At 36.8% G+C, this 25,933-nt stretch overlaps 2 protein-coding genes across 3 annotated transcripts; one reads left to right on the forward strand and one right to left on the reverse strand.

Moving 5' to 3' along the window:
• Nucleotides 1-10,840: 10,840 nt before the first annotated feature.
• ddx52 (DEAD (Asp-Glu-Ala-Asp) box polypeptide 52) lies at nt 10,841-16,795 on the reverse strand. The gene is made up of 15 exons (XM_082140415.1): nt 16,636-16,795; nt 16,034-16,267; nt 15,818-15,948; nt 15,081-15,266; nt 14,845-14,988; nt 14,608-14,719; nt 14,161-14,233; nt 13,797-14,000; nt 13,509-13,599; nt 13,225-13,347; nt 11,736-11,886; nt 11,581-11,656; nt 11,397-11,468; nt 11,122-11,220; nt 10,841-10,987 (listed from the first exon to the last, which is right to left on the reverse strand). The coding sequence occupies exons 1-15, from the start codon at nt 16,724-16,726 to the stop codon at nt 10,915-10,917; spliced, it is 1,860 nt and encodes a 619-aa protein (XP_081996541.1). The 5' UTR covers nt 16,727-16,795; the 3' UTR covers nt 10,841-10,914.
• tlr22 (toll-like receptor 22) lies at nt 13,492-25,518 on the forward strand. 2 transcript variants are annotated; one of them, XM_082140413.1, is made up of 3 exons: nt 13,492-13,619; nt 17,675-17,757; nt 20,969-25,518. In XM_082140413.1, the coding sequence occupies exon 3, from the start codon at nt 21,050-21,052 to the stop codon at nt 23,936-23,938; it is 2,889 nt and encodes a 962-aa protein (XP_081996539.1). In that variant the 5' UTR covers nt 13,492-13,619; nt 17,675-17,757; nt 20,969-21,049; the 3' UTR covers nt 23,939-25,518. The 2 variants fall into 2 exon arrangements, with proteins under 2 accessions (XP_081996539.1, XP_081996540.1); XM_082140414.1 differs by having other exon boundaries at nt 17,675-17,753.
• Nucleotides 25,519-25,933: the final 415 nt, after the last annotated feature.

Genomic DNA, 25,933 nt, shown 5'->3' on the forward strand with positions numbered 1-25,933 from the left:
CAGTTATATCCCAACCCAATGATCTGGAAGCAAACAGGACTCCTCCCAAAGATTCAGTAATTCATTGGTATGAACTTGCTCCAACAAGCCAACAATTTCCTTTAGAAAGTTATAAGAACCAAGAAATTGCACAACATCATTTCAAATGTCCTAGTATCATCAAGTCATTATGACTCCACTTGTTTGTTTTTTTTATTGTTTTTTTGGGGTCAAACTCCCTCTTTTCATAATTTTGTAAGACAGAACAACTTCCTAAGCAATAAACAAGCACAAAAAAAGTTACATTTCCCTTTTTAGAAAGCTATAATGGGAATGGCGTATTTGGGAATTTTTACCATGATGAAACTGCCTTCCCATGAAAATGTTTACAGCTGTCACTGATTCACAATGATGTGGCAAAACTACAAAAGGCCTTATCATGCTAACCAATTATATCAAATAATCAAATAATTTATCAAATAAATAACCAATTATTTATCCATACACATCATGTATTTATTTATTTTGAAATCATGTGTCCTTGTCATCTCAAATCTAAATAATTTCCCCTCCCTCCTACAGTGGCATCTCTACCCTGATGATGTGTTTACTGCCGCAAGGGCGGGACAAACTGTCACTCACATGAAATCAACCAATAGCAAACCTCAACCATCCAATCAATACCCGATGAACAAAATCAAGTCCCGCCCTACATTTTCTTGGATCCTTTACACGAACTTCGGATACTCCTTATAAAACAGCTGTGACATTTTATGGTCAAATAGTGTTCTGTGCAGGTCTGTGCAGCCGACGACAGAACAGTTTGCTTGCTTTGCTCAAACTTTTACCATTGCGTTAGAACTGGTTACACAGTTGTCGCTTCCGAAAACCAAATGGCAGCGCTGTGGGTGGAAACGTGCAGATTAAGGGGCGGTAATATTATAATAAGCCCCTTCCTACGTCAGAAGTGGAGCGAAATCTGATTGGCTTTTTTTTTTTTTACATGCTTGCCCGTTTTCTGGGTTGGTACACACTAAAAAAAAAAGGTTCTTCAGCGGTTCTTCAGGGGTTCTTTGCGGTGGTTAAGGTGCTATATAGCACCACTACCATTTAAAGAACCTGTTAAGCCCAGTTTGGTTCTTCAGCGGTTCTTTAGCGGTTCTTTGGGGTGGTTAAGGTGCTATATGGCACCTCTTATGGTTCTACATAGCACCATTTGACAAAGGTAGGTGCTATATGGCACTTAAAGTGGTTCCCCTATGATTACAAGCCAATTAACCACTTTTAGTGCTATTTAGCACCATTTTTGTTTAGAGTGTAGACGCACCACTGGGGACCCGATTAAAGCACTTAAACACGGAAAAAGTCAGCTTTTCATGTAATGTCCCCTTTAAGTAACATGACCCTGTCCCACTTGTCCCCTGTCAACGACGTAATAGAGGGTTTTCACCGACGTCACGTTCTGGGCGGTAACCCGGATGCGCGGCCATTATGGAGGCACTCGGATGTAAACAACAGCATAGATTGCACAATTTATGTACTACTGAACACACTGTTACACTAATAAACCACGGAAAAAACACATGGAAGCTGCAAAATCATATAGAGAAGAACTTAGTAAGCAGGAAAGAGCGCAAAATTTTGCCAAACTAAAGTTAATATGTGGTAAAGATCCGAACGAGCTACATTCTCTAGCCCTTACTGCAATTCTTCCTTCTATTTCTTATCCCGACATAGGCTACATTCAGATTGTCAGTCCAAAAAAGCACTTGAAATCCTATTCAAATCACATATCAGGAAATCCATTTCAGTCTGAACGCTCTGATCGGATTTTTCGTGGTATGTTACTTTCTCACGCCATCATTTTAGATCACATTCCAATCGGATACAAAGATAATCGGATTTGGACTGACAGTGTGAATGTAGCCATAGTTAACTACGTCAACATTTTAGCCATAGTCAACGCTTCATTTACACATGTGGCTGATGCTGTGCCTCTCTCAACCACAAATGCCTTCTTTTTTTGCACTATTCTCTTTAACTTCTGACAGTCTAAAGAACTCGAAATGTTTTTTCCCGGTGCGACCGATTAGTACAGTCCAAAACTCGACCATTTTCAGCAGCAATAATCAGCCAAATTTGCGAGTCCATTCAGTTCAGTGGCATTGTTTACGTTCAGTGCCTCCAAAATGGCCGACTTCCGGATTGATGACGTATAGTGAAAACCCTCTATATCCGCGTTATCCCTGGTTTCCGCTCGTACTGCCATAGTAACCATGGCGACATACATGAACAACTGCGTTACATCTAGCGGCACGCTCACGCTGTTGTTGTTTCGTTCAAACATTATGGACCATGGCAAGCAGACTTTGGGACAAAAGAGAACTAAAACGAGGATCATTATCAGCGTGGCGTTTTCGAGATGGCGAGAGCTCCACGTGCGTGATAAACTTCGACTTGACAGAGACGCGCAAATATACATTAAACTCATCAATGTTATATAGCTCCATAATTCCGCTCCATAATTCCGACCCCTAGCAGTGAAAAAAATTACATATTGTAGCTTTAACCTCATTTCTAAACTTCTATGGTAAGTAAATTAGATATTTTTATTCACAAATAAACTTTGTCTAACATAGTTTTACTGTAAATTGAGAAAATATCAATGTTTTCATATGGCAATGCTGTACTACTACGGAAAAATAGGTTTGTTGCCATACGGCAACACTGTACCACAGTGCAATTGCAGTAGCCTAATGTATTTCTCCATTGGGATTTTTTTTTAAATATATATAGTAGCAACAATAATATGATTGCAATTATTTATTTATTTGAAGTGTTTTATTGTAGTATAGTTGTATTTATGTATAAATGACAAAATGATTAAGGCCTATTCTTTTCAGAAAATGAATACAGCAACCTTTTATGGTAAGGGCAATAGGAAGAGTGTAGATTTAGCTCTTCAATGTGATGAGAGTGAGGATGAGTTAGCCATTTTGAAGGTTAAATGATAGGGATCTACTTATTTTTGGTTTGCATGAGTTCCAAGTATATAAATCTATACATTTCTAAAATAAATATGCATTTAAATAGAAAAGAAAATCATAATTTTATAGTTTTTTTAACCATTTTTTGCATTGTGGTAAATAGCAACGTTTCCCTAAGTAGCCCCAGAAGGGTCAACAGCATTCACACACGTCTTTCAAAATAAAAGTCTCTCATCAAAAGAAAAGAAAATGAGAATTATGTTCATTGTTGTTGTTTCTTTGACTGCACAACGGTCTTGCGACCCACTTTTAGGTCATGACCCACCAGTTGAGAAAAACTGTTTGGTCACTACCTCCTGAAAGACAAATATGGACAGTTTAAATTCAGTGGGAAATTACTATTAACAGACACAGGTGAAAATGAAATTATTTTATTTGAAGTATAAAGGAAGCGGAGATGTTCATGTCTTGGAAGGCATTTTTCTCGCTTATCTTCACTTGCCTTTAAAACAGACCTGGTCTGACAGAGCTGTTCTCCCTAAGGGAAGATTTTTTTTATTCACTAGTAAAGTTGTATGATTATAAGCAGCAAATAGAAGCAAAGTCATATAAAATGTAACATTGTTATTGAGAAAACTGCTGAAAATGATTTGTCCTATATATATATATATACAGTATCTCACAAAAGTGAGTACACCCCTCACATTTTTGTAAATATTTTATTATATCTTTTCATGGGACAACACAGAAGAAATTACACTTTGCTACATTGTAAAGTAGTGAGTGTACAGCTTGTATAACAGTGTAAATTTGCTGTCCCCTCAAAATAACTCAACACACAGCCATAATGTCTAAACCGCTGGCAACAAAAGTGAGTACACCCCTAAGTGAAAATGTCCAAATTGGGCCAAATTAGCCATTTTCCCTCCCCGGTGTCATGTGACTCGTTAGTGTTACAAGGTCTCAGGTGTGAATGGTGAGTAGGTGTGTTAAGTTTGGTGTTATCGCTCTCACACTCTCTCATACAGGTCACTGGAAGTTCAACATGGCACCTCATGGCAAAGAACTCTCTGAGGATTTGAAAAAGGGAATTGTTGCTCTACATAAAGATGGCCTAGGCTATAAGAAGATTGCCAACACCCTGAAACTGAGCTGTAGCACGGTGGCCAAGACCATACAGCGGTTTAACAGGACAGGATCCACTCAGAACAGGCCTCGCCATGGTCGACCAAAGAAGTTGAGTGCACGTGCTCAGCATCATATCCAGAGGTTGGCTTTGCAAAATAGATGTATGAGTGCTGCAAGCATTGCTGCAGAGGTTGAAGGGGTGGGGGGTCAGCCTGTCAGTGCTCAGACCATACGCCACACACTGCATCAAATTGGTCTGCAGAAGGAAGCCTCTTCTAAAGATGATGCACAAGAAAGCCCCCAAACAGTTTGCTGAAGACAAGCAGACTAAGGACATGGATTACTGGAACCATGTCCTGTGGTCTGATGAGGCCAAGATAAACTTATTTGGTTCAGATGGTGCCAAGCGTGTGTGGCGGCAACCAGGTGAGGAGTACAAAGACAAGTGTGTCTTGCCTACAGTCAAGCATGGTGGTGGGAGAGTCATGGTCTGGGGCTGCATGAGTGCTGCTGGTACTGGGGAGCTACAGTTCATTGAGGGAACCATGAATGCCAACATGTACTGTGACATTCTGAAGCAGAGCAAGGAAACTGGGCCGCAGGGCAGTATTCCAACATGATAACGACCCCAAATAGAAGCTGAGGGTAAAGGTGATGGACTGGCCAAGCATGTCTCCAGACCTAATCCCTATAGCCTAACAGCGTTTTGTGTTGAGTTATTTTGAGGGGACAGCAAATTTACACTGTTATACAAGCTGTACACTCACTACTTTACATTGTAGCAAAGTGTCATTTCTTCAGTGCTGTCCCATGAAAAGATATAATAAAATATTTACAAAAACTGAGGGGTGTACTCACTTTTGTGAGATACTATATATATATATATATATATATATTACAAAGAGATACTATATATATATATATATATATAATATCTCACCTAATCATGGCTCTATGATCAGGAACTGCCACCTGCAGAAGACAAAACAAGTATTTTACTAAGTCGCTAGTCATTCAATATTAGGAGTGAAAAGAGTAAAGCATGTTAACCTACCAAGTGTGGCTTGTTAATGGTGAATGTCTCTTGATCGTATATTATCATGCCACCAAATCCTTTAGGGTTCTCCACACTTTGGACAGGGGTCTAAATATACAGCTTTATTTGTTAATGTCATGTTAATGTAAAACATTAAATAAAATGCCAAGTTACAAAAGAAGTACGATAGAAATCCAAATTATGATTTAATTGTGAGTTATTCACAGGCCCCTGATTAAGAACACATAGGGCCTTGAGGCTATAGCAAACCCAAGGGCCCCCTTCATTGTAGCATATCTGGGTGCCACAAGATTTTCTACCACAGGAATAATTGGTATTTAAAAAAAAATTCAAAACAAACAGGTGTCCAGACACAGCAACAACTTTTGTGCATACAAGGAGTTTTCTTTAAATAGTTTTATCATTAGTCTTCATGCTGGCCCTAGAAGAGGAGAATCAGGGCTGGACTGGGGATACATTTCAGCCCATCTGGCTTACATGTTTCCCCATTAATGTTTGAATAGGTTTAGGTACAGTGGCCGAGAAAGCTCAATGCTCTGAAGAAAACACGTGCAAATAGAAAAAAACACCAGCAAATGAAGAAAACATCTTCATCAGTTTGACAACACATGTGCTGCAAATACTCACAATGTAACCAAATACAGAAGCACGCTGCAAATACTCACAACATAACCAAATACAGAAACACACTTCATCAGGCATCAGGATGTTAAAATAAACAAAAAAACGCACTTTTTCAGGTCAGACAAGTAGACATTGAACAATAAGCACATCCTAATCAGGTTCGCCACATGTTGTTGGGGTCCCCTTGAAACATTTTCGTTGTGGTCTGTGCTATTTGCAGTGTGTTTCTGTATTTGGTTGCATTGTGAGTATTTGCAGCGCGTTTCTGTAGTTGGTTGTGTTGTGAGTATTTGCATGGCATGTTTAGTGAAAATGATGAAGATGTTTTCTTTATTTGCTGGGGGGGTTTCTATTTGCATGTGTTGTCTTCAGTTGCAGCACGTTGAGCTTTGTGCTATTTGCAGCACGTTTCTGTATTTTGTTGCGTTGTGAGTATTTGCAGCACTTTTCTGTATTTGGTTGTGTTGTGAGTATTTGCTGCACATTTCTGTATTTGGTTGTGTTGTGAGTATTTGCAGCACTTTTCTGTATTTGGTTGTGTTGTGAGTATTTGCAGCACATTTATGTATTTGGTTGTGTTGTGAGCATTTGCTGCACATTTATGTATTTGGTTGCATTGTGAGTATTTGCTGCACATTTCTGTATTTGGTTGTGTTGTGAGTATTTGCAGCACATTTATGTATTTGGTTGTGTTGTGAGCATTTGCTGCACATTTATGTATTTGGTTGCATTGTGAGTATTTGCAGCACATTTATGTATTTGGTTGTGTTGTGAGCATTTGCAGCACTTTTCTGTATTTGGTTGTGTTGTGAGTATTTGCAGCACATTTATGTATTTGGTTGTGTTGTGAGCATTTGCTGCACATTTATGTATTTGGTTGCATTGTGAGTATTTGCAGCACATTTATGTATTTGGTTGTGTTGTGAGCATTTGCAGCACTTTTCTGTATTTGGTTGTGTTGTGAGTATTTGCAGCACATTTATGTATTTGGTTGTGTTGTGAGCATTTGCTGCACATTTATGTATTTGGTTGCATTGTGAGTATTTGCAGCACATTTATGTATTTGGTTGTGTTGTGAGTATTTGCTGTACATTTCTGTATTTGGTTGCGTTGTGAGTATTTGCAGTGTGTTTCTGTATTTGGTTGAGTTGTAAGTATTTGCTACATGTTTCTGTATTTGATGCCTTGTGAGTATTTGCAGTGGATTTTTGTATTTGTTTGCCTTGAGTATTTGCAGTGCGATTCATGCGATTCATCAGTTGTGAAACTGATGAAGATGTTTTCTTAATTTGCTGGGGATTTTTCTATTTGCGTGCGTTGTCTTCAGTTGCAGCACGTTGAGCTTTGTGCTATTTGCAGCACGTTTCTGTATTTGGTTGCATTGTGAGTATTTGCAGCACGTTTCTGTATTTGGTTGCATTGTGAGTATTTGCAATGCGTTTGTATAAGTTGCGTCGTGAGTATTTGCAACACACGTGTTGTCAAACTGATGAAGATGTTTTCTGTTTGCTGGTGTTTGAATTTGAATTTTCTTCAGTTGCAGTGTGTTGATCTCTCTCGGCCACGCCTTTCAGTTGGAATAAATAATAAATATAATTAAAATAAACTATATTCTTGAATATACTGCAAATGTGTTAAATTATAATAATATTGCTGGCTCTTCATTTCTGAATTAATATTTTACTTTATTTTAGTTTATTACAACTGAACATATCTACAGAGAAGAAAAAGGTCATAGCTTCATCCTAAATTAATGGGATCCAGGCTAAAAAGCTTATAAATTATCCTATAGTTGCCCTAATGAAAAGTAACCATAGTTCTTGAAAACAATCCAGAGTTTTATGAGATTACCTCATTGCCATGATTTTAAACAACATAATACTAATAAGGAGTGTAATGATTGCCAGATCTGTTATATTTTTTTTAAATAATGATTTCTGCCATTTTGCTGACTTCATATAAAAACATGAACCATTTCACAAACAATCACTGTACTGTAAAAGTTCAAGTACCTTAATTTGACGCACTGTGGGTGGATGGGGGTAACTGAATTTCAAACCCTGCAGACAAATGCAAATGAAACACATGTTGTAGTTAGCAGGACCCAAATTCAGAGTGAGAACTGTAAGGAAGTTAAAAGGCAATTAAGACTTAAAAAACCATGTTGCTCAAGTAATAATTATTATAATATTATTTAATTTATCATATGCGATTGCGATAGCTTGTGCATCGGGCCTTGTGGGTTTCCAACCTTCAGTTTTCAGACCAGAACTTAAACCCTTACACCACAAGTTGAACAAAAAGCATGTTTAATACTGCATGTGCTATAAAGTAATATTCAAAATAAAAAAATAAAAAATCAATACTATAATATTGAGAGGGCATCACTAGGCCTTGATTTAAGTGGTTAAGCCATTTGATGACCTTGAAGGATGAACAAGTGTCCAAGAAACAATAAAAGAATCCCAAAAATGTGCAACTAAATAATAATGACAGTAAACATAAGATTTTGCCAGATTGACTCTAAACACACATACACACGTAACATGCGGCGTAGAAAAGCCACAAGGCTAATAGTGTAGCAACAGCACCATTTTGTTTTCTGCAGTCACCTAAACGTAGCGCTGCTCTCATTGTCACATACAATAAAAGCTTCAATTACCCAATATTATCAATATCTGCTTTATTAGTAAAAATGGATTAATAAAATGGATTTTGATGGAAATATTAACTATTTCATGAGCAATATTTTTACATACCATGACAACGGTGCTGTTTCACAAAACACGGCAAGAAAGTGCGCCGCCTAACGAAGGTCCTCCAAAGACTAATAAAACACTAATAAAAAATACAGGACTAGCAAATAAAAAATAATCCTTATGCTACTTTTTAAATTATACAAATATTGTTTAATTATATAATGAATGTATATATTATAGTTATTCCTTAATATAATCATACATTTTTTAAGTCACAAACTTGTATTGAAATAACTAGCCTAATATTGTCTAATAGTGTAACAACACATTTATTACATGCCTATTACAGGTACAATAAATAAATTAATAAAAGCTGTATGTTTAATTTAATCAAACTTATCTGTGACCCGTATTCTGTGTCGATCACTTCCAGTCAGTCCAACCAGTTTGCTGCTGTTTTATGTCTTTTCTTCTTGAACTCAATGAGGGAAGAGGCTTCAATCCTTTAGTTGGTCTTCAAGGGTCTTCTGAAGGTTCTTCCATTATTTTTGGTCTCACAAAATAAAAAAAATAAAAAAAAGATTGATTGGTCCATGAAATGCATATGTGGTGGTTATCTAGCAGTAAATGAAACTGTTACAAGCCAGCAAAAACACAGGATGCCCTGATCAGCAAAACCAAAACCCACTGCAAATGACCAAGCAAACAACATCTGAACAGTTACTTCTGATAAGTTCCCAATAACACTTATCATGTTATCTATTACCTCATTACAGCAAATGGAGGATTAACTGTAGGTTTATTACATTATAATTATTTCAGTTTAACAGCTAAACCCATTTTAAACATTTGAACATCCCATTTCAAGCAGAGGCTGAAACTGAAATTATTATATTTTGTATCATTTCCTTCTGAGAATTGAGTAGATATAATTTTTCAATTCTCTATTGTCTTACATGAGAAAAAATGAACACAAAGGCCTTTTTAACTTTAGAAAATAAATTAAGAAAATAAAGAGCCACTCAGGAATTCTGATTTATTTGCTAGACTGTTCCTTTCCTGAAACGTTGTGCCTTTCGAACAGTCCAACATTGAAGTGAAACTGAAGGTCTGATTGTGCCCCAAGAGTCAATAAGAACATGGTAACAAACCATTTTTGGCTTGTTTAAATGTAATATGTTAAATTCGAACATAAATTTAGCTATAACACTTGCATGTAAACGGCAATTAACAACAGGGTATGTGGTTTCAAGACAATATTTTTAAGACATAGTAGTGTCTCAATACCAGCATATGGTCTTGCTACACACACAAAGTAGGGATTTCCCCTATAACCAAAGAAATGCATAATTTATTGCATAGTTTTTAGTGCAAATGAACCAAAACTATCAAAATAAGATATCACTTTTCTGGTCCATTTGGTCCAGGCTGAGGATTTACACATTATGTTATTCACTTTTTTAGTTTTTGAGCAGTCAAATGAATTTAATTAAATCCATTGACATCAATGTAATTCTCAGATAGCATGTTCTTACAAAAACAAAAAGTTTTCATCCAACACAGTTTTTTCTGTAGTTTATTTAAAATTTGACTTTTCATATCATTTCTTCTTTTTTCTTTTGTTAAAAAGAAAAACGGGAAATGTAGTAATAAAAGGGTTATAACACAGTAAGTTACAAAAGTTTGAAACTTTTTGTGCATTCACCAGTTAATAAAGTTATTAATCAGATACAATATGGTTTTAGCTCAAATGTTTTACACACCGTTTAATATACTTTCATTGAACAGGGTCTTAATGGACACATGAATGCAATGAAAAGTTCACAGTTCTAAATCCCACTCAACATCTGATTGGCTGCGAACCGAAAAATGACAATGCTTAAACGTGCCATACATAGTTATGACAAAATCGATATAAAGTCTATGAGCTGGCTCTGAATCAAGTATGAAAAATCAGAGATAGACATTAGCCCCCAGTTTCACAGACAAGGCTTAAGTCTAGTCCCAGACTAAAATGCATGTTTGAGCTGGTTTAACTGAAATCAACTTGCACCGACATATCTTTTGTCTTAAGATGCACACCAGTAATGTTTTTCTCTAAGGCATGTTTATTAAAGCTACTTAAATGTCCTAATTGAACCAAGAACTAATCCTGGCTTAATCTAAGCCCTGTCTGTGAAACCAGGCCTGTGACTCTGACCTGTTTTTAAAAGCCTGTCTCATCTGATAAAAACAAATCATTCTGAATGGACCCTCTTCCAGTACCTCATGGAAATATTGTATGTGCTGTAAACTGGAAGAGCACTACAGGTTTCAATAAGCTCTGTTCCAACTTCAGAATGTCACAACAATAAGATCTTCACACACACTGGTAAACATTCATTTTATTAAAGACAATAAGATGGATAGAAAAAATGAGCAGTCTGTACGGTGTGCCACATCAGCTGTTAGAAACAACTTCTGATACTTTGCCTTTTGCTTCTGCTTCTTTGTCTGCAACTTTTCTTTTTTTCCTGAAAATGAACAGTGAAAGTAAAAACAAAAACCACCATTATAATTAAATCAATTACATTCTGGTCCTGTTCTTTTCATTCTGTGAGGCTAAAACAAACTCTTTTCACTATATGCACGGTGATCCTGAACAAACCTTTTTCCCTTGCCGATCTTTTTCTCGAAGAGCATGCGAGGCGTTGTGCGAATAGTTGACCGTCTGGGTGGTTTTGTCACAAGCTGATGTTTCAATTTCCTGTGTGGTGAAAAATTATAATGTGACGTTTGATGGCGTGCTAGACATGCTTTATCTCCAAACCACAGTAATGAATAAGGAGCTGACAGTAGACAGATTCTTGAAAGTGATATAATATGGTATACATAAACTGAAAACACACGCCTATAGCCTATAATATAACGGCGTAACCCCACCGTTTGATTTTCTTCAATCCGATCATGTAGTCAGGGACAGGACATCCAGCCTTCTTTATGACAGTAGCAATGCTGATCCATAACAACAAAAAAGTGAGAAGTTATCGCATCTTTTGCCATAAGAAAAAAAATGTCAAATGATGATTTAACCTTGTAATAACTAGTTCAACAGTGCTGTTATTACCTGCGAAGGAGAGGCTTGTCATCCTCTGTGAATAAAGTTATTGCCTTTCCTTTGTGTCCTGCTCTTCCTGTTCGCCCTACAAAGAAAATAAAGCACCGAGCTAAGTATAATAAAATTCCACAACATGAATTCATATCCTCTACTCAGACACACACCGATCCGGTGAATGTAGTCCACAGCAGTGGTAGGAAAGTCGTAGTTGACAACCAGGTTGATGCCCTTGAAGTCGATTCCACGAGCCAGCAGAGCCGTGCAGATCAGCACCCAGATCTTCCCCGAACGGAAACTGCTCACAACATTGTCCCTCTGATGAGAGACACAAGGAGAAACATTACTTTTTATGTCATAAGAATGGGCTATAAACTAAATAGAGAAATTAAAATGTATATATCCATAGGTAACAAAGTAGACTATAGTTCTATTTGTTAACGCAAGTTAAACTCAATGAAAAATCATTTATTATTAATTGTAACATTTAGCAATACATTATTAAAATCAAAAGTTGTATCTGTTAATATTTAACAGACCTGAGCTAACATGAACTAACAGTAACAATAGGGCTGTCATGATTCCTTGATTAAATTCGAGTGCTCGATTTGACAAAATCCTTGATTGAAATTTACCGTCGATTAACCGGGAGAGCCGCATTCCACAGAAAAGAATTCATGAAACGCATTATTAGACTGAGTTATAAAACTGCACGATATATAAAAACTATTTAAAAATCATAATATAACAGTGCTATTGTGAAATTACAAAGGTCGTGATTCAATTAAATAAATATATGCACTGCGAGTTTCAGAGTGAAGTCCAATGCTTTATTTACATGTTTGCAGGTTACGTGTTCCTTCCAGCGTCTACATTCACAGTAAATGCTCTCTGATGTCTCTGCATGTGCTGGAGTTTGGGCTTTCAATAACGTGGATTTGGAAATGCAAATAGTAAAAAAGTCAGTCGCGCTTTGTGTTTCAAGTGTTGCACTGTTACAAGCGTGGAGCAGCTCAGTTAACAAACTCCATCTCTGCATATGCTGTGAGTTTGGGTTGCTTATAACGTTCATCTGGGAACACAACTCGCGCGCGCCATTTCAACAGATTTGTAACGTAAAGCATTTATAAAGAGAATACATCAATATGTTTCTAAATATACAAATTGTTGTTCATTGCGATTTCAAAAGTTTAAACTCTCACTTGGAGTTCAAGAAGGGATTTAGAGAGATTGATTCATCTGACGAGTCGTTTGAGAATCACTGAAAACGTGGTGATGTGCAAATGTATATTATGAGAAAATTAAACAGTTTTTTGACCTTTGATGCATGTAAACCTGTAGAAGACTCCAAAACAACATTAGGAAACTTTAAAATAGCATAATGGGGCACTTTAAGTCATTTTTTAAGTAATTACTTAGGTCTATTTTTGTTACCACAAAAAAAAAAATCTGATTACTCTATTAATCGTCAAAATAATCGATTACCAAAAAAAAAAAGAGTTAGTGACAGCCCTAGGTAACACTTAATTTTATAGTGTCCCTGTTACATGTACTTCTTATATTAGTAACAGCAAATTATGCATAATTAATGTTAACATTTTAATAAATGATTAATAATGCCTTTATTTGAATGAAAATCTGGTCTGGTTTAATCACCTGCTGTTGTGTACGATCCGCATGGATCACGTCCACGTTTATCCCCTCGTACACCAGCTCATGGAAGAGCTCTCGGGCACGGTCAATAGACTGAACAAAGATCAACACTGGCGGCAAAAAACCCTGAAAGGAAATTCTGTGACGTTATGACGATCGTAGTGCTAAAAAAAAACACTTCTCCTTATGATGCGTCTGGTGAAATTCAGGATCTTTATTTCTTTTTTGCTATGAGGTAAGACCTGATAGTTGCTCATCCAAATAACTGAAGTGAGAACTTCACTGACCTGCTTTATAAGGTTTCTCATGGCCAGTAGCTTTCCATTTTCTGAACCCACAAACAGCAGCTGCTGCTCCACAGTATCAACGGCAGAGTTTCTGTGGACGGAGACAATCAGGTATGCGTTTAATTCAACCCTACTAGTTTCATTTCAACATGTTGTTATTTATTGATGTATTTTGTCCTATCGCTGTCTTTACAAGCTTCCAACCAAAATAGTTATAACTTTTACTACAAATAAGCATTAAAACTTCAGCTCGTAACTCAAAGCAAATGACATGATGTGTTTCGATACCTGGGTCCAATGTTGACAGACACGAGGTTGTCTAGGTTGAGTTTGCACCATTTCTCTACGTCTATGGCAAAGGTTGCGCTGAAGAGAACCCGGCAGATTTTGGGAGAAGAGCAGGCCAAGAAGATAGTGGCGAGCTGCTCTCTGAAACCCCTCTTCCCATCCTCAAAGAGCTTATCAGACTCATCCACCACCAGCCACTCCACACTACAGACAGCAAACACACATTCATGCTAGAGAGGAAGCTACTGGTTTTCTGTGTTTGATGGTGAACTTGAGAAATCAACACACAGAATGAATACTTTAATGTATTTATCTTGAAGAGATTTACTTATACTAAACTACAGCGCTTTTGCAAATCACTCACCCACTTAAGTTGATCGCAGGAGGGTCTTGATTTAATAAATATATCAATCTGTTAGGAGTCGTAACCAATATATCTGGAAAACAAAAGGATTAAAAAAAAAAAAAAAAAAAAGGATTAAAAAGGAAAATTAAAGATAAAAAAAATATTTCAGCTAATGCTATAAACTATATAGGGAGCACAGTTACTTGCAGATGACTATAATAAAGGCTACAATTAACAACAAAGTCCAACTATTACATTTAATTGTTATTTGTTTTTAGGTATAATAATCAACACTCAAAAACGCAAACATGTAAATTGCACATAAAGTTTTTACATTAATTACATTTTTACATTTAAAGACGACGTTTAGACGACTTGACACTTGACTAAACTCTTCCGAGAGTTATAATGATAGAAATAAAACATAAATATGAGGATTCATAGAGCCTGTGTGCCAAAACATACCAAATTTCTTAGCTGACTTGGGCCCATATTTTTTCACAGCATCAACTCCTTTATTGATCATGTGAACTCTGAAGCCCACTCCTTCTGACAGTTTGAGCAACTCTCTGTGAGTCTAGAGACAAAATAAGATGCAAGTCATTATCGCAGTCAGTACGTAAGTCAATCCGTTTAAACAGTCAGCGACATGTAGATTATTTGATGTGGCATACAGCAATTATTAACTTATTGAGCGTTTACCTGAGTGGCGAGCTCTCTGGTGGGGGAGATGATGAGGGCTCTGAAACCCTTGTTGAGTGGCTGGCGAAGGTGGGCCAGCAGGGGCAGACAGAAGGCCATAGTCTTACCAGAGCCTGTAGGAGCACATGCCAGGATGTCCCTTTTCTAAACCAAACAGATCAATGGAATCAAAACACTCAAATTAGGATCAGGAAAACAAACACATTTATATCTGACCCAACAGACACGTGTCATACATGCATCATGAGGGGAATGGCCTGCATCTGAATGGGTGTGGGGGTTTGGAAACCCGCTGTCTTGATGTTTTGAATGACTCGCGGGTCCAGATCATACTCCTTCTGCAGCTCCTCAAAAGTGGAAACGGGATCTGGAATGTCTGTCCCGTGCACGTTAATCCGGTTCTGGTTACGAACCCGATTCACCTAAAACACACACAGCCAGTTTAAAACAATAATGGGTTTTAATTGAATCATCATTCGATCACATCAAATCAGTGGCATAGATCCTATAAGACACATCCTCTATTTGCGACAGATTTTTTATTTATCAAGATTGGCTGGTATTGATATTGTTTTATTGGTTTTATTTATTTATGTATGTATGTATTTATTTATGTATATATATATATGTGATGTTCATTCCCCATATTTCACAAAGTAAATATTTCTCTACTCTACTATATATAATAATAATACCGCTTCATTATTTAAAGCCACTGTTAAATGCAAATATAAAAATGAATATCCATTTTTAATACTGCACACTATAATGTTGTGATGTCTAAATTCACCTGTAGCATTTAAAAATGATTTTAGATTTTAGTGTTGTAATTTATGTTGACAAAAGAGTATCAAATTTTAATACTGTCCATATTATGGAAATTATTAGCATCGGTCAGAATTTTAATCAGCCGTATTAAACAAAAATATTCAACAGTGGCTGACCACAGAAGATTAATATTAACACATTATACCTTCTCCTGATGAAGCTGCTTTAGTCTTTTCAAAGAGAGCTTGTCTTTGGACTCTTTCTTGGGGTCTTTCGCCGTGTCTTGCGATGACATCCACTGGATCCCCTCTTCCCCGCTTTTTTCAGGTTCTGTTTCTGTTTCACAAAAGTAGGAAGAGAGAACTGTCAGAAAACAATAATAGACATGCTAGCAATCTGAAGAGATTGAAAGATGACTTGCCTTCAGATTTTCTCTTAGCTCCTTTCTTTTTCTTCTGTGCAGCCTTCACTGGCTCATCCACTTCAGTACGTGTCCGTTTACCAGAGGCCTGCTCTTCATCACTCCCTTCTTTCTCTTCTTCTTCATCGTCATCTTCACTCAGTCTGGACTCCAGATAAGCATTCTCTTGTGTCTCTGTGCCAAAAAAGCTGGTTTCAGCCAGCTGTTGTGAGCTGTTCTTGCTCTGAGACTTCACTACCTGAGAGGAGAGTTACACAAGAATTAATAGTGATCAAATGAACATGTTTATTTAGTAACGTTACTGTAGTACAGTAACAACCAATATTCCTGTTTCTACTGGCTGTGCAACGCAGTAACCAAACTAATGACGTTTAAAATGTGGAAAATGTCCATTACTACCTCATTCTACTTGTTAAAGCACTCTATTAGCGTTGTTTGGGTTCATTCGGATTAGCACTAGCTCTTCCATAGACATTCAATGGGAAATGAAAACACATGTTAGCCATGTGGCAGCATTTCAAGTCGAAATTTACGTATTTCTTTCGTTTTATAAAAAGGCAGCCCAGCATACGTTAAATGTATTATGTACTTTGCATCAAAACCTACCTTAAACCTCTCTGCATCTTTAGCAAACCTTTTCAGATCAAACTTTGCTCCAGACCCAAGCTTTCTAAACAAGTCTACGGCGTCCATTGATACAGTGAAAGACGTGAATAGTCGATCTAGATTTAACTAACACGCTCTCGGCGTTCAACTATTACGCCTTTTTTGTTTCTTTAGTCTATCACAAGAGAGCGCTGTTTCCTTTTTTAAAGTTTTTTTAAACATCCATTTTTGTGTGTAAATCTTCTATAAATTCCTGCCTCTTTTTTCCCTACATTTATTGTACAATTATAATAAATGTCAATGTAACAGGAATCAGTATCAACCAATAAATAAATAAACAAATGTAAGTGCATTTATTTATAAAAAATATATATTATTATTTTTTACAAATTATAAATTGACAATATAATACGTGAGTTCTTATTATTATAATAGTGCAAAGATAACTTTAACAGTATTAATACAGATGTCTGTGTTTGTTTTACAATTCTTTTGGGGGTAAAATTGTATGATCTTGTAACAAATTAATTGAAGACTTGGACAGGTGATTTTGTTATTTTATTCTCTTTGGAGATCCTCTTATCTAAAATGTTGCCAGGCACCAAAACAGGTGTGTTGCAATACCCTGAGACGATTTTATTGTAATAACCGTCAAGAAGAGTGTGAGCAAAAGAGAGTTTAAACACAACATTCCAATGTAATGAATCATTAACTTAAATAAAACTCTTCCTATGACTGGAGGAAATAGAGTAGAGAGAACAACTTCTCATGTGATTGAGATAAGTACTATTACTCACTTCACTGTTTGTGTGACTCATTGTCTTCAAGTTGGTCACATCCAAAGGATAACTATTTCATGACCATAGAATGACAACAGACACATCACATGATAATACTGGCTGAGCACTCAAACCTGTACATGATCAAATGATATGAAACACTAACACAGTTAGGTTCATATGTCACATGTGTTGTAGGTGTGAAGCTAGGTGTGTGGATGTATAGGTTTTACTTCAGCTTTTTTTCCTCCCACAGATAACTTCACTTCCTGCTAGACAACATAAACACACAATATCAGCCTTTTGTTTTGAACTCAATGAAGAGGTGAACCTTTGTGAGTGAGTAAGATGTTTTATTTCTGTATATCAGTACGGTTGGAGGCATATGTTTGTGAGTTTTCTATTCTAAAAACTGTAGTAATTTTGCAGGAAAACTGCAAGTAAACTGAAGTAAAACTGCAGAAACAGAGAGTTAGTCTTTCTCTTGTGCTTATGCTGATGGAATGAAGTATTGCAGGTTGTGTTTCTCTGTTATATTTGCGAGAGGTTCAGGTTGCCTCGCCATTTTACAGCAAATATGACAACATCAACCTTTTGATATATAATTATTTACTGATTCACTTCATTGTAATTTCTCACAATTATCTATGCAAAAGTTAACTTATCTTTCAGTTTTTACTACTGTGTATTACTTTTAAATGTATAATTTATGTAATTTTTGTAGTGCTGCCAAATCGAATAATCGCAATTAATCGAATCTAACAGTTTGTGTTTACATAATATATGTGTGTATACAGTCAAACCCTAAATGTATTCAGACACCTTAAACATTTCTCACATTATCACAGTTTATTCGCTATAGTTTGAAAATGGTAATAAAATATGGCAAGATCTCAGAGTTATCAAATCAGTTGATATTTCACTGGTTTTGGCCATCCTTCTGTTAGACTGTCTCACAAATGAATTATGTTGAATAGCTGTCAGCTGTTAAATTTAACTACACAATTAGATAATACCAATTTAGGTCAACAAATTACCAAGCAATGCTTCATTTTGTTCAGTCTGTGGTGTAAAAAGGTCGCACTAGCAATAAACACTTAAGTAAAACATGGTCAGGTCAAAGTGTTTGAATAATTTTTGGTCCCAAATTTGTATACATTTTACTGGTAGTCCACTGTATGAAGAAATTTTGGGTATAATATGTCACAGTTTACTTTATTTTGCTATCCTCACTTACATAAATGAACTATAGTGTCCTGCACCCACTAGTAAAAAAATAATAATACAAAAAACAAAAAAAACTGGTGCCTGATTATTTTTTGGTTTGACTGTATATTATTGTATTTATATATGTATATTATTGTATTTATATATGTATATTATAAATATATATATATATATATATATATATATATTTATAATATATATTTATAATATACATATATAAATACAATAATATACAGTAATATACAGGCATATATATATGTGTGTGTGTGTGTGTGTGTGTGTGTGTGTGTGTGTGTGTGTGTGTGTGTGTGTGTGTGTGTGTGTGTGTGTGTGTGTGTGTGTGTGTGTGTGTGTGTGTGTGTGCGTGTGTGTGTGTGTGTGTGTGTGTGTATACTGTATAATGTATATACACACACATATTACACATACAGTCATGGTCAGAATTAATGGCACCCCTGGTAAATATGATCAAAACTGGCTGTAAAAAATAAATCTGCATTGTTTATCCTTTTGATCTTTCATTCAAAAAAAATGCTAAATTCTAACCTTTCATTGAAGTAAAAGAATTGAAAGTGGGGGGGAAATCACATTATGAAATAAATGTTTTTCTCCAAAACACGTTGGCCACAATTATTGGCACCCCTAGAATTTTTTATTCTATTTATTTTATTTTATAGTAAAATATCTCTGAAGTATATTCCCATTAATATTGACCTTTTTTAGCACACCAGGGTGACTGGGAACATGAAATTGTCCAGCTATGACTTCTTGTTTCACAGGAGTTTAAATATGAGGAAACACAAAGGCCAAATCCCCTTAATCATTCACCACAATGAGTAAAACCAAAGAATATAGTTCTGATGTGCAGCAAAAGATTGTTGAGCATCACAAAATAGAAAGTGGCTGTAAGAAAATAGCTAAAGAATTGAAAATCCCCATTTTGACCATCAGGGCAATAATTAAGAAGTTCCAATCAACTAAAGATGTTAAGAATCTGCCAGGAAGAGGACGTGTGTCTATATTGCCTTAATGCACGGTGAGTATGAAAGTTTGAGTGGCCAAAGACTCTTCAATAATCACAGATGGAGAATTGCAGAGATTAGTTGAGTCTTGGGGGTCAGAAAGCCCCCCCAAAAAAACAAAAAAAAAACCTACATCCCCACATGTTGTTTGGGAGGGTTTCAAAAAAAAATGCTCCTCGCTCCTCCAAAAACAAACTCCAGCAAATTCAATTGACAGACATGACTGGAACTTCAAACGGCACAGGGTTCTGTGGTCAGATGAAACAAAAAAAAATAGCTTTTTGCCAGCAAACACGCTAGATGGGTTTGGTGCACACAAGGATAAAAAGTACCCCATGTGTACAATTTAATATACCGTTGGATCTTTAATGTTGTGGGCATATTTTTCTGCTGGAGGTCCTGGACTTCTTGTTCAGATACATGGCATCGTGGATTTTATCAAATATCAACAGATAAAAAATCAAAACCTGACACCTTCTGCTAGAAATCTTATAATGGGCCGTGGTCGGATCTTCCATCAGGACAACGATCCAAAACAAACATCAAAATCAACAAAAAAATGTGTTAGGGAGCACAAAATGAAGCTTCTGCCATGACCGTCCCAGTTCCCTGACCTGCTGAGTGGGCTGAACTGAAGAGAAGAAGCACAAACATGGATCTGGGAATCTGAAGGATCTGGAGAGATTCTGTATGGAGGAATGGTCTCTGATCTCTTGTCAGTTGTTCCCCAAACTCATCAGGTATTATAGGAGAACACTCAGAGCTGGTATCTTGTCAAAAGGAGATTGCAAAAAGTATTTATTAATAAAAGGGTGCCAATAATTGTGGCCAACGTGTTTTGGAGAAACACATTTATTTCATAATGTGATTTCCCCCCCACTTTCAATTATTTTACTTAAATGAAAGGTTAGAATTTAGCAAATTTTTTTAATGAAAGATCAAAAGGATAAACAGTGCAGATTTATTTTTTACAGCCAGTTTTGATCATATTTACCAGGGGTGCCATTAATTCTGACCATGACTGTATATACTGTACATATGTGTGTATATGTATATATACACAGACACACACACACACACACACACACACACACACACACACACACACACACACACACACACACACACACACACACACACATAATATAATTATATATATACACACATATATCTCATATAAAAAAACTTTTATGTTAGATGTGATTAATTGCGATTAATCGATTTGACAGCACTGTTTTTATTTTATTTTATTTTTTTATGTAGTAATTTTAAATAATTAATTTATTATTTTTTATTTGTAGGAAATTCAAAGTCAAACACTGCTGCGTGAAGAGCACAGAATAAATACATTTCAAAGAGAGAGAAAATTCAAGGCGAATCCAATGTATCTCCTGTTTGACATGAAAAAAGAATCAAGAAAAAACATGGGAACACTACAACAAATCACATTATGTATTGCCTTCTGTGGTTTCATTTCCCCATGTAGTGCATTTTCCTTAAATAACTGCACTATCAGCACTCCCCTTAAAAACACGCAGCCGAAAGTGCTTTGCTACAGAATGGGCTTTTTCAGGATTCCGTGGGTACCCCTAAATACCCGGATTTTAGATATTTCCTTCAATGCTTTTGCACAGATCCAGATTGGAGACTTCAAGCATTTGTCAAACTTACAGGACTTGAACATATCCAACAATAAGATCTCAAAAATTCAAGAGGGCGCACTTGACAATCTTTCCAACTTGACCCATCTCAATCTGGCCCGCAACAGACTGAAAGTAGTCTCAAGCGGGATGCTACGCGGCCTTAGCAACCTGCTAGTGCTACGTCTGGATAACAACAATATCAAAGACATTGAAGAGTCATCTTTCAGCACGCTTCAGAATTTAAAGGTGTTGAACCTAACACAAAACCACCTCCACTACATAGACCGAGTGAAGCCGGTTCTTGCACCACCATGTTTGGAGGAACTCTACATCGGAAGCAACCATTTTGATGTTTTCAACTCGTATGAGATGGCAACAAAGCCCTTGTCGTTAAAAAGGCTTGATTTGTCCAACAACCCTTTTGCAACATTTCAGCTCACTGACAATATATTTCCATCCCTCGAGCACCTTGATTTATCCTATTGCGGTCAAAATGGGACCATGACATGGAATGTTACAGAAAAGACATATTTGACCTCAGTGCAAACATTATACTTCATGAATGTTCATATATCACCCCAGCGTGTTGATGATGTGCTTCTGAGCTTCAAGAATTCATTGAATAAAATCAGGCTTAATAGAAACGTTGAGCTCAACAAGACCAAGCTTCTGCTGAGCGCATGTTCTCCAACGCTAAGAGTTGTACGGCTAAATACTAACAAAATAAAACACCTCGCCGACCACATGTTTGATCCCTGTTCTAACCTGACGGAATTGGATTTAGGAGAAAATGAAATATCCAAGTTATCGCAGACTATGTTCCGAGGTTTTACCCAACTAAAAAAACTGCTTCTGCAAATCAATAATCTGACTCGAATAACGAACTCCTTTCAAACTCTCTCCACTCTTGAGTTCCTAGATCTCAGTAGAAACCGCATCAAAGAGCTCACCTGTGATGACTTTGCCAATTTAACACAGGTGAAGACTCTGTACTTGTATAGTAATAAAATTTCACTCATTAATTCCTGTTTGTTCAAGGACCTCACGAGTCTTGAAGTCCTAAAGCTTGGGACAAATAATCTTTTAAGCATCGACGATGCTTTCAGCAAAGGGCCACATTCCCTGAAGGATCTGCAAATTAATTTTAATAAGCTAAGCAAAATAAAAAAATACACTTTTAGAAAGTTGTCACAGTTAACCAGTTTGACCTTACAAGACAATCAGATTTCAGAGATTGAGGCCCATGCTTTTGGAGAACTGAAGAACCTGACCTCTCTGTTTCTGTCATCAAACAAAATAACAGCTAGAACATTAATCAAACACCTGAATGTGTTCTCAGGCATACCCAACCTCCAAAATTTGGATTTGTACGCCAACAGCATTTTATTTACAGATGATACATTGAGACACCCTCCTTTTAAGGAGCTGAAGCAACTCAGGGTATTGACCCTTCACAGTCAACGCCGTGGAATCGGCAAAATACCCTCAAATCTGCTTCAAGGTTTATCCTCCTTGGAAATGTTTTACGCTGGAAACACAAATCTTTGTCATCTAAATCCTGATACATTCAAGTTCAGCCCCCAGCTCTGGTTCTTGGATCTATCCAAGAACGCACTGTCTGAAGACAACTCCATCCCGGCCGAGACCTTCCACCCCATTTCGAGGCTAACCAAACTCATCCTTTCTAGAACGCAGCTTCGCTCACTGAACTTCCTGTTGAATGCAAATCTCTCTAGACTCTCCACCTTAAGAGCCCAGGGCAATGAGATTGACGCGATCAACCAAACTCTGATTCAGTCACTGCCTCGACTAGAAGTCCTCGACTTGCAGAAAAACACGTTCACTTGCGACTGTCACAATGAGTTCTTCTTTGAGTGGGCCGTGAAAAGTAATTCTACTCAGGTGTTTTATTTCAACAAGTACACGTGTAGCTATCCTCGTTCCTTACGAGGCATGAGCTTGTCCGCTTTCGACACCGAATCCTGCGCCTTCAAAATCGACTTCATCTGCTTTCTTTGCAGCAGTATTGTGGTCGTTCTCACCCTCGTCTGTTCGTTTGTCTGGCAGTTTCTGCGCTATCAGGTGATTTATGCCTACTACCTCCTCTTAGCCTTCTTTTACGACAGCAAGAAGAAGCGGAACGGTTCAAGGTTCCAGTACGACGCCTTCATTTCCTACAACACCCAAGATGAGCCTTGGGTCACGGAGGAACTCATTCCCAAATTAGAAGGAGAACAAGGCTGGAGATTGTGCCTTCACCACCGAGACTTTGAACCAGGAAGGCCAATAATAGAAAACATCATTGATGGCATATACAGCAGCCGCAAGACCATCTGCCTGATCACTAGAAACTACCTGAAGAGCAACTGGTGTTCAAGCGAGGTCCAGATGGCGAGCTTCAGACTCTTCGATGAGCAGAAGGATGTGCTGGTTCTGGTGTTCCTGGAGGATATTCCCACACATCAGCTCTCTCCGTACCACAGGATGCGGAAGCTGGTGAAGAAACAAACTTACCTCCGCTGGCCCAAACCTGGAGAAGATACTAAGATCTTCTGGCAAAAGCTAAAAATGGCTTTAGAAACCAAAATAAATCATAAATCAGTCATAAATCAGACAGCAATTTTATAAGGATATTATAACAATATGGTACTACACTATCACCTTTGAGAAATTATGGGAATTGTCCTGCAAATGTTTTTTTTTTTTTTTAAAGACTCTGTGGAGCGAATTCACTGGAATAACATTTTGTTGTAATTCTTTGAAGTGTAAATGCATCCATTATATGTAAAGTAGTCTTTTAGTAGATCATCATGCATTTTATTCACAATATTCTGCTCTATTTGGTTGGTGAAATGTGCAATGCGCTATTACTGACTACAACTGTTCAAAAGTTTGGGGCGGATAAGAATTGTTGCTCACCAAGGCTACATTCATGTGATAAAAAATACAGTGAAAACAGTAGCATTGTGAAATACACACACACACACACACACACACACACACACACACACACTCACACACACACATATATATATATATATATATATATATGTATTAAAATGTAATTTATTCCTGTGTGCAAAGTTGAATTTTCGTAGAAAGTACACAAGGACAGCATTTGACATTTTATAATGTACAATGTAAATGCCTTTACTGTCACTTTTGATCAATTTAATTTGTCCTTGCAGAATAAAAGTAGCCTAACATTTTCTTTAAAAAAAAATCAATAAAAAAATCGCACCAACCCCAAACTTTTGAACAGAGTGTGTATAAATTTGTTTTGTTTTTTGGGGGCGGATTGTGTATGAATACCATACTATAGATCTTAAAACATGATGAATGAACAATATCCCGAGTCAGCATGTTTAAAACTAAGTCAACAAGTCAAGAAGATCTTGGTATGGGGTCACTTTGGGCTGATGTTCGGCCCACACACTGACCCCTGATAGCTGGACACGGGGGTGGAAATGGTCAAGGAATAATGGCCCTTTCTCTAATTTCATCAAGCCATCATCATATTTGATCCTCTGTGATGTCCATGTAAAACAGGTAAAGTATGTAACCTTTGGTTCAAAAATAGAGAAAAATACTCTTATAAGAGTTATGTTGGTTATGACCAGAAATCTACCACATTGAACACCACTGAAGCCTTTTTTAAACAATTAACACATTTTTAAACAGAAGAAGCTATATCAGTTTGTCAACAAATACGCATCATATTTATGCTTTTAAACCCTCCAGATGCATTATTGTAAATACAATTTAGGCTACAAAAATGTGCTTCTACAAACTAAGGAATGGTTCAAACATTATTTGTCTGTGGTAATCTGTTGATAAAGCAACTTGTTTTGAATCTGGAACATTCCTTCAACACAAGCTATGGCAGTGTGGGAAGAGAACAGAGGGTTACAGGGGAAAAGTCAGCTTTTCTGTCTCCTGTCTCTCTGACCTTTGACCCCAGCAGTAGCTGACATAAGATCACTTCTGCCGACCTGCTCTGAAAGACGTCTGCACATTCATTGCTCATCGCCTCCACGTTGTCCTCTATTGTCCACGTCCCAGCATGTGTCCTCTGCTATGGATTTTACAGGAGAAGCTAGTATGCTAATCGCTAACATGTTACAATTACAATACTGTTGATTCTGTCCATAAACAGACCAGCCCAGAACCTTAGCATAGCTATTACAATAAACTTGTTACCAATAATATGTTTGTTGTTGGTATTGTTAAATGAAGGAGCCAGAACATGAGTGCTTCAGAACATCTCAGTCTCAACATTTATCAAAACATGTATGGACAGTCATATTGTAGGTTTTGTTTTTGTGTTCTTTAGACTTTAAAGAGGGAATGTAAAATATGTTACAGTTATTTTAATGTAGTGATACATAACTTAACTTTTACTTGCTATATTCTATTCTTCCCTCACTGTCCTCCATTTAAAATCTGATTCTTATAGAGTAGTTCAAATGTCTGAAACCACTAGTGGAAATACATTTGTATTTTGTTAATTTTTTTCTAAATAATTTTTATTAGAAACTACATTGGAATCATAAAAAAAAAATTTTGCTTAAAAGTTGAATTAAAAAATGAAAAGCCATTTGATTAGCATCTGCCTAGCACAGC

Source organism: Leuciscus leuciscus (genome assembly GCF_965113295.1).
Source record: "Leuciscus leuciscus genome assembly, chromosome: 16".
NCBI lineage: Eukaryota > Metazoa > Chordata > Actinopteri > Cypriniformes > Leuciscidae > Leuciscus > Leuciscus leuciscus.

Coding starts and splice junctions, on each gene's coding strand:
- tlr22 (XM_082140413.1), top strand. CDS start 21,050: ATGTATCTCCTGTTTGACATGAAAAAAGAATCAAGAAAAAACATGGGA.
- ddx52 (XM_082140415.1), bottom strand. CDS start 16,726: ATGGACGCCGTAGACTTGTTTAGAAAGCTTGGGTCTGGAGCAAAGTTT. Junction 14,001..14,160: donor CCTGCGATCAACTTAAGTGG/GTGAGTGATTTG, acceptor TGCTGTCTGTAG/TGTGGAGTGGCTGGTGGTGG. Junction 13,600..13,796: donor TCTGTCAACATTGGACCCAG/GTATCGAAACAC, acceptor CTCCGTCCACAG/AAACTCTGCCGTTGATACTG.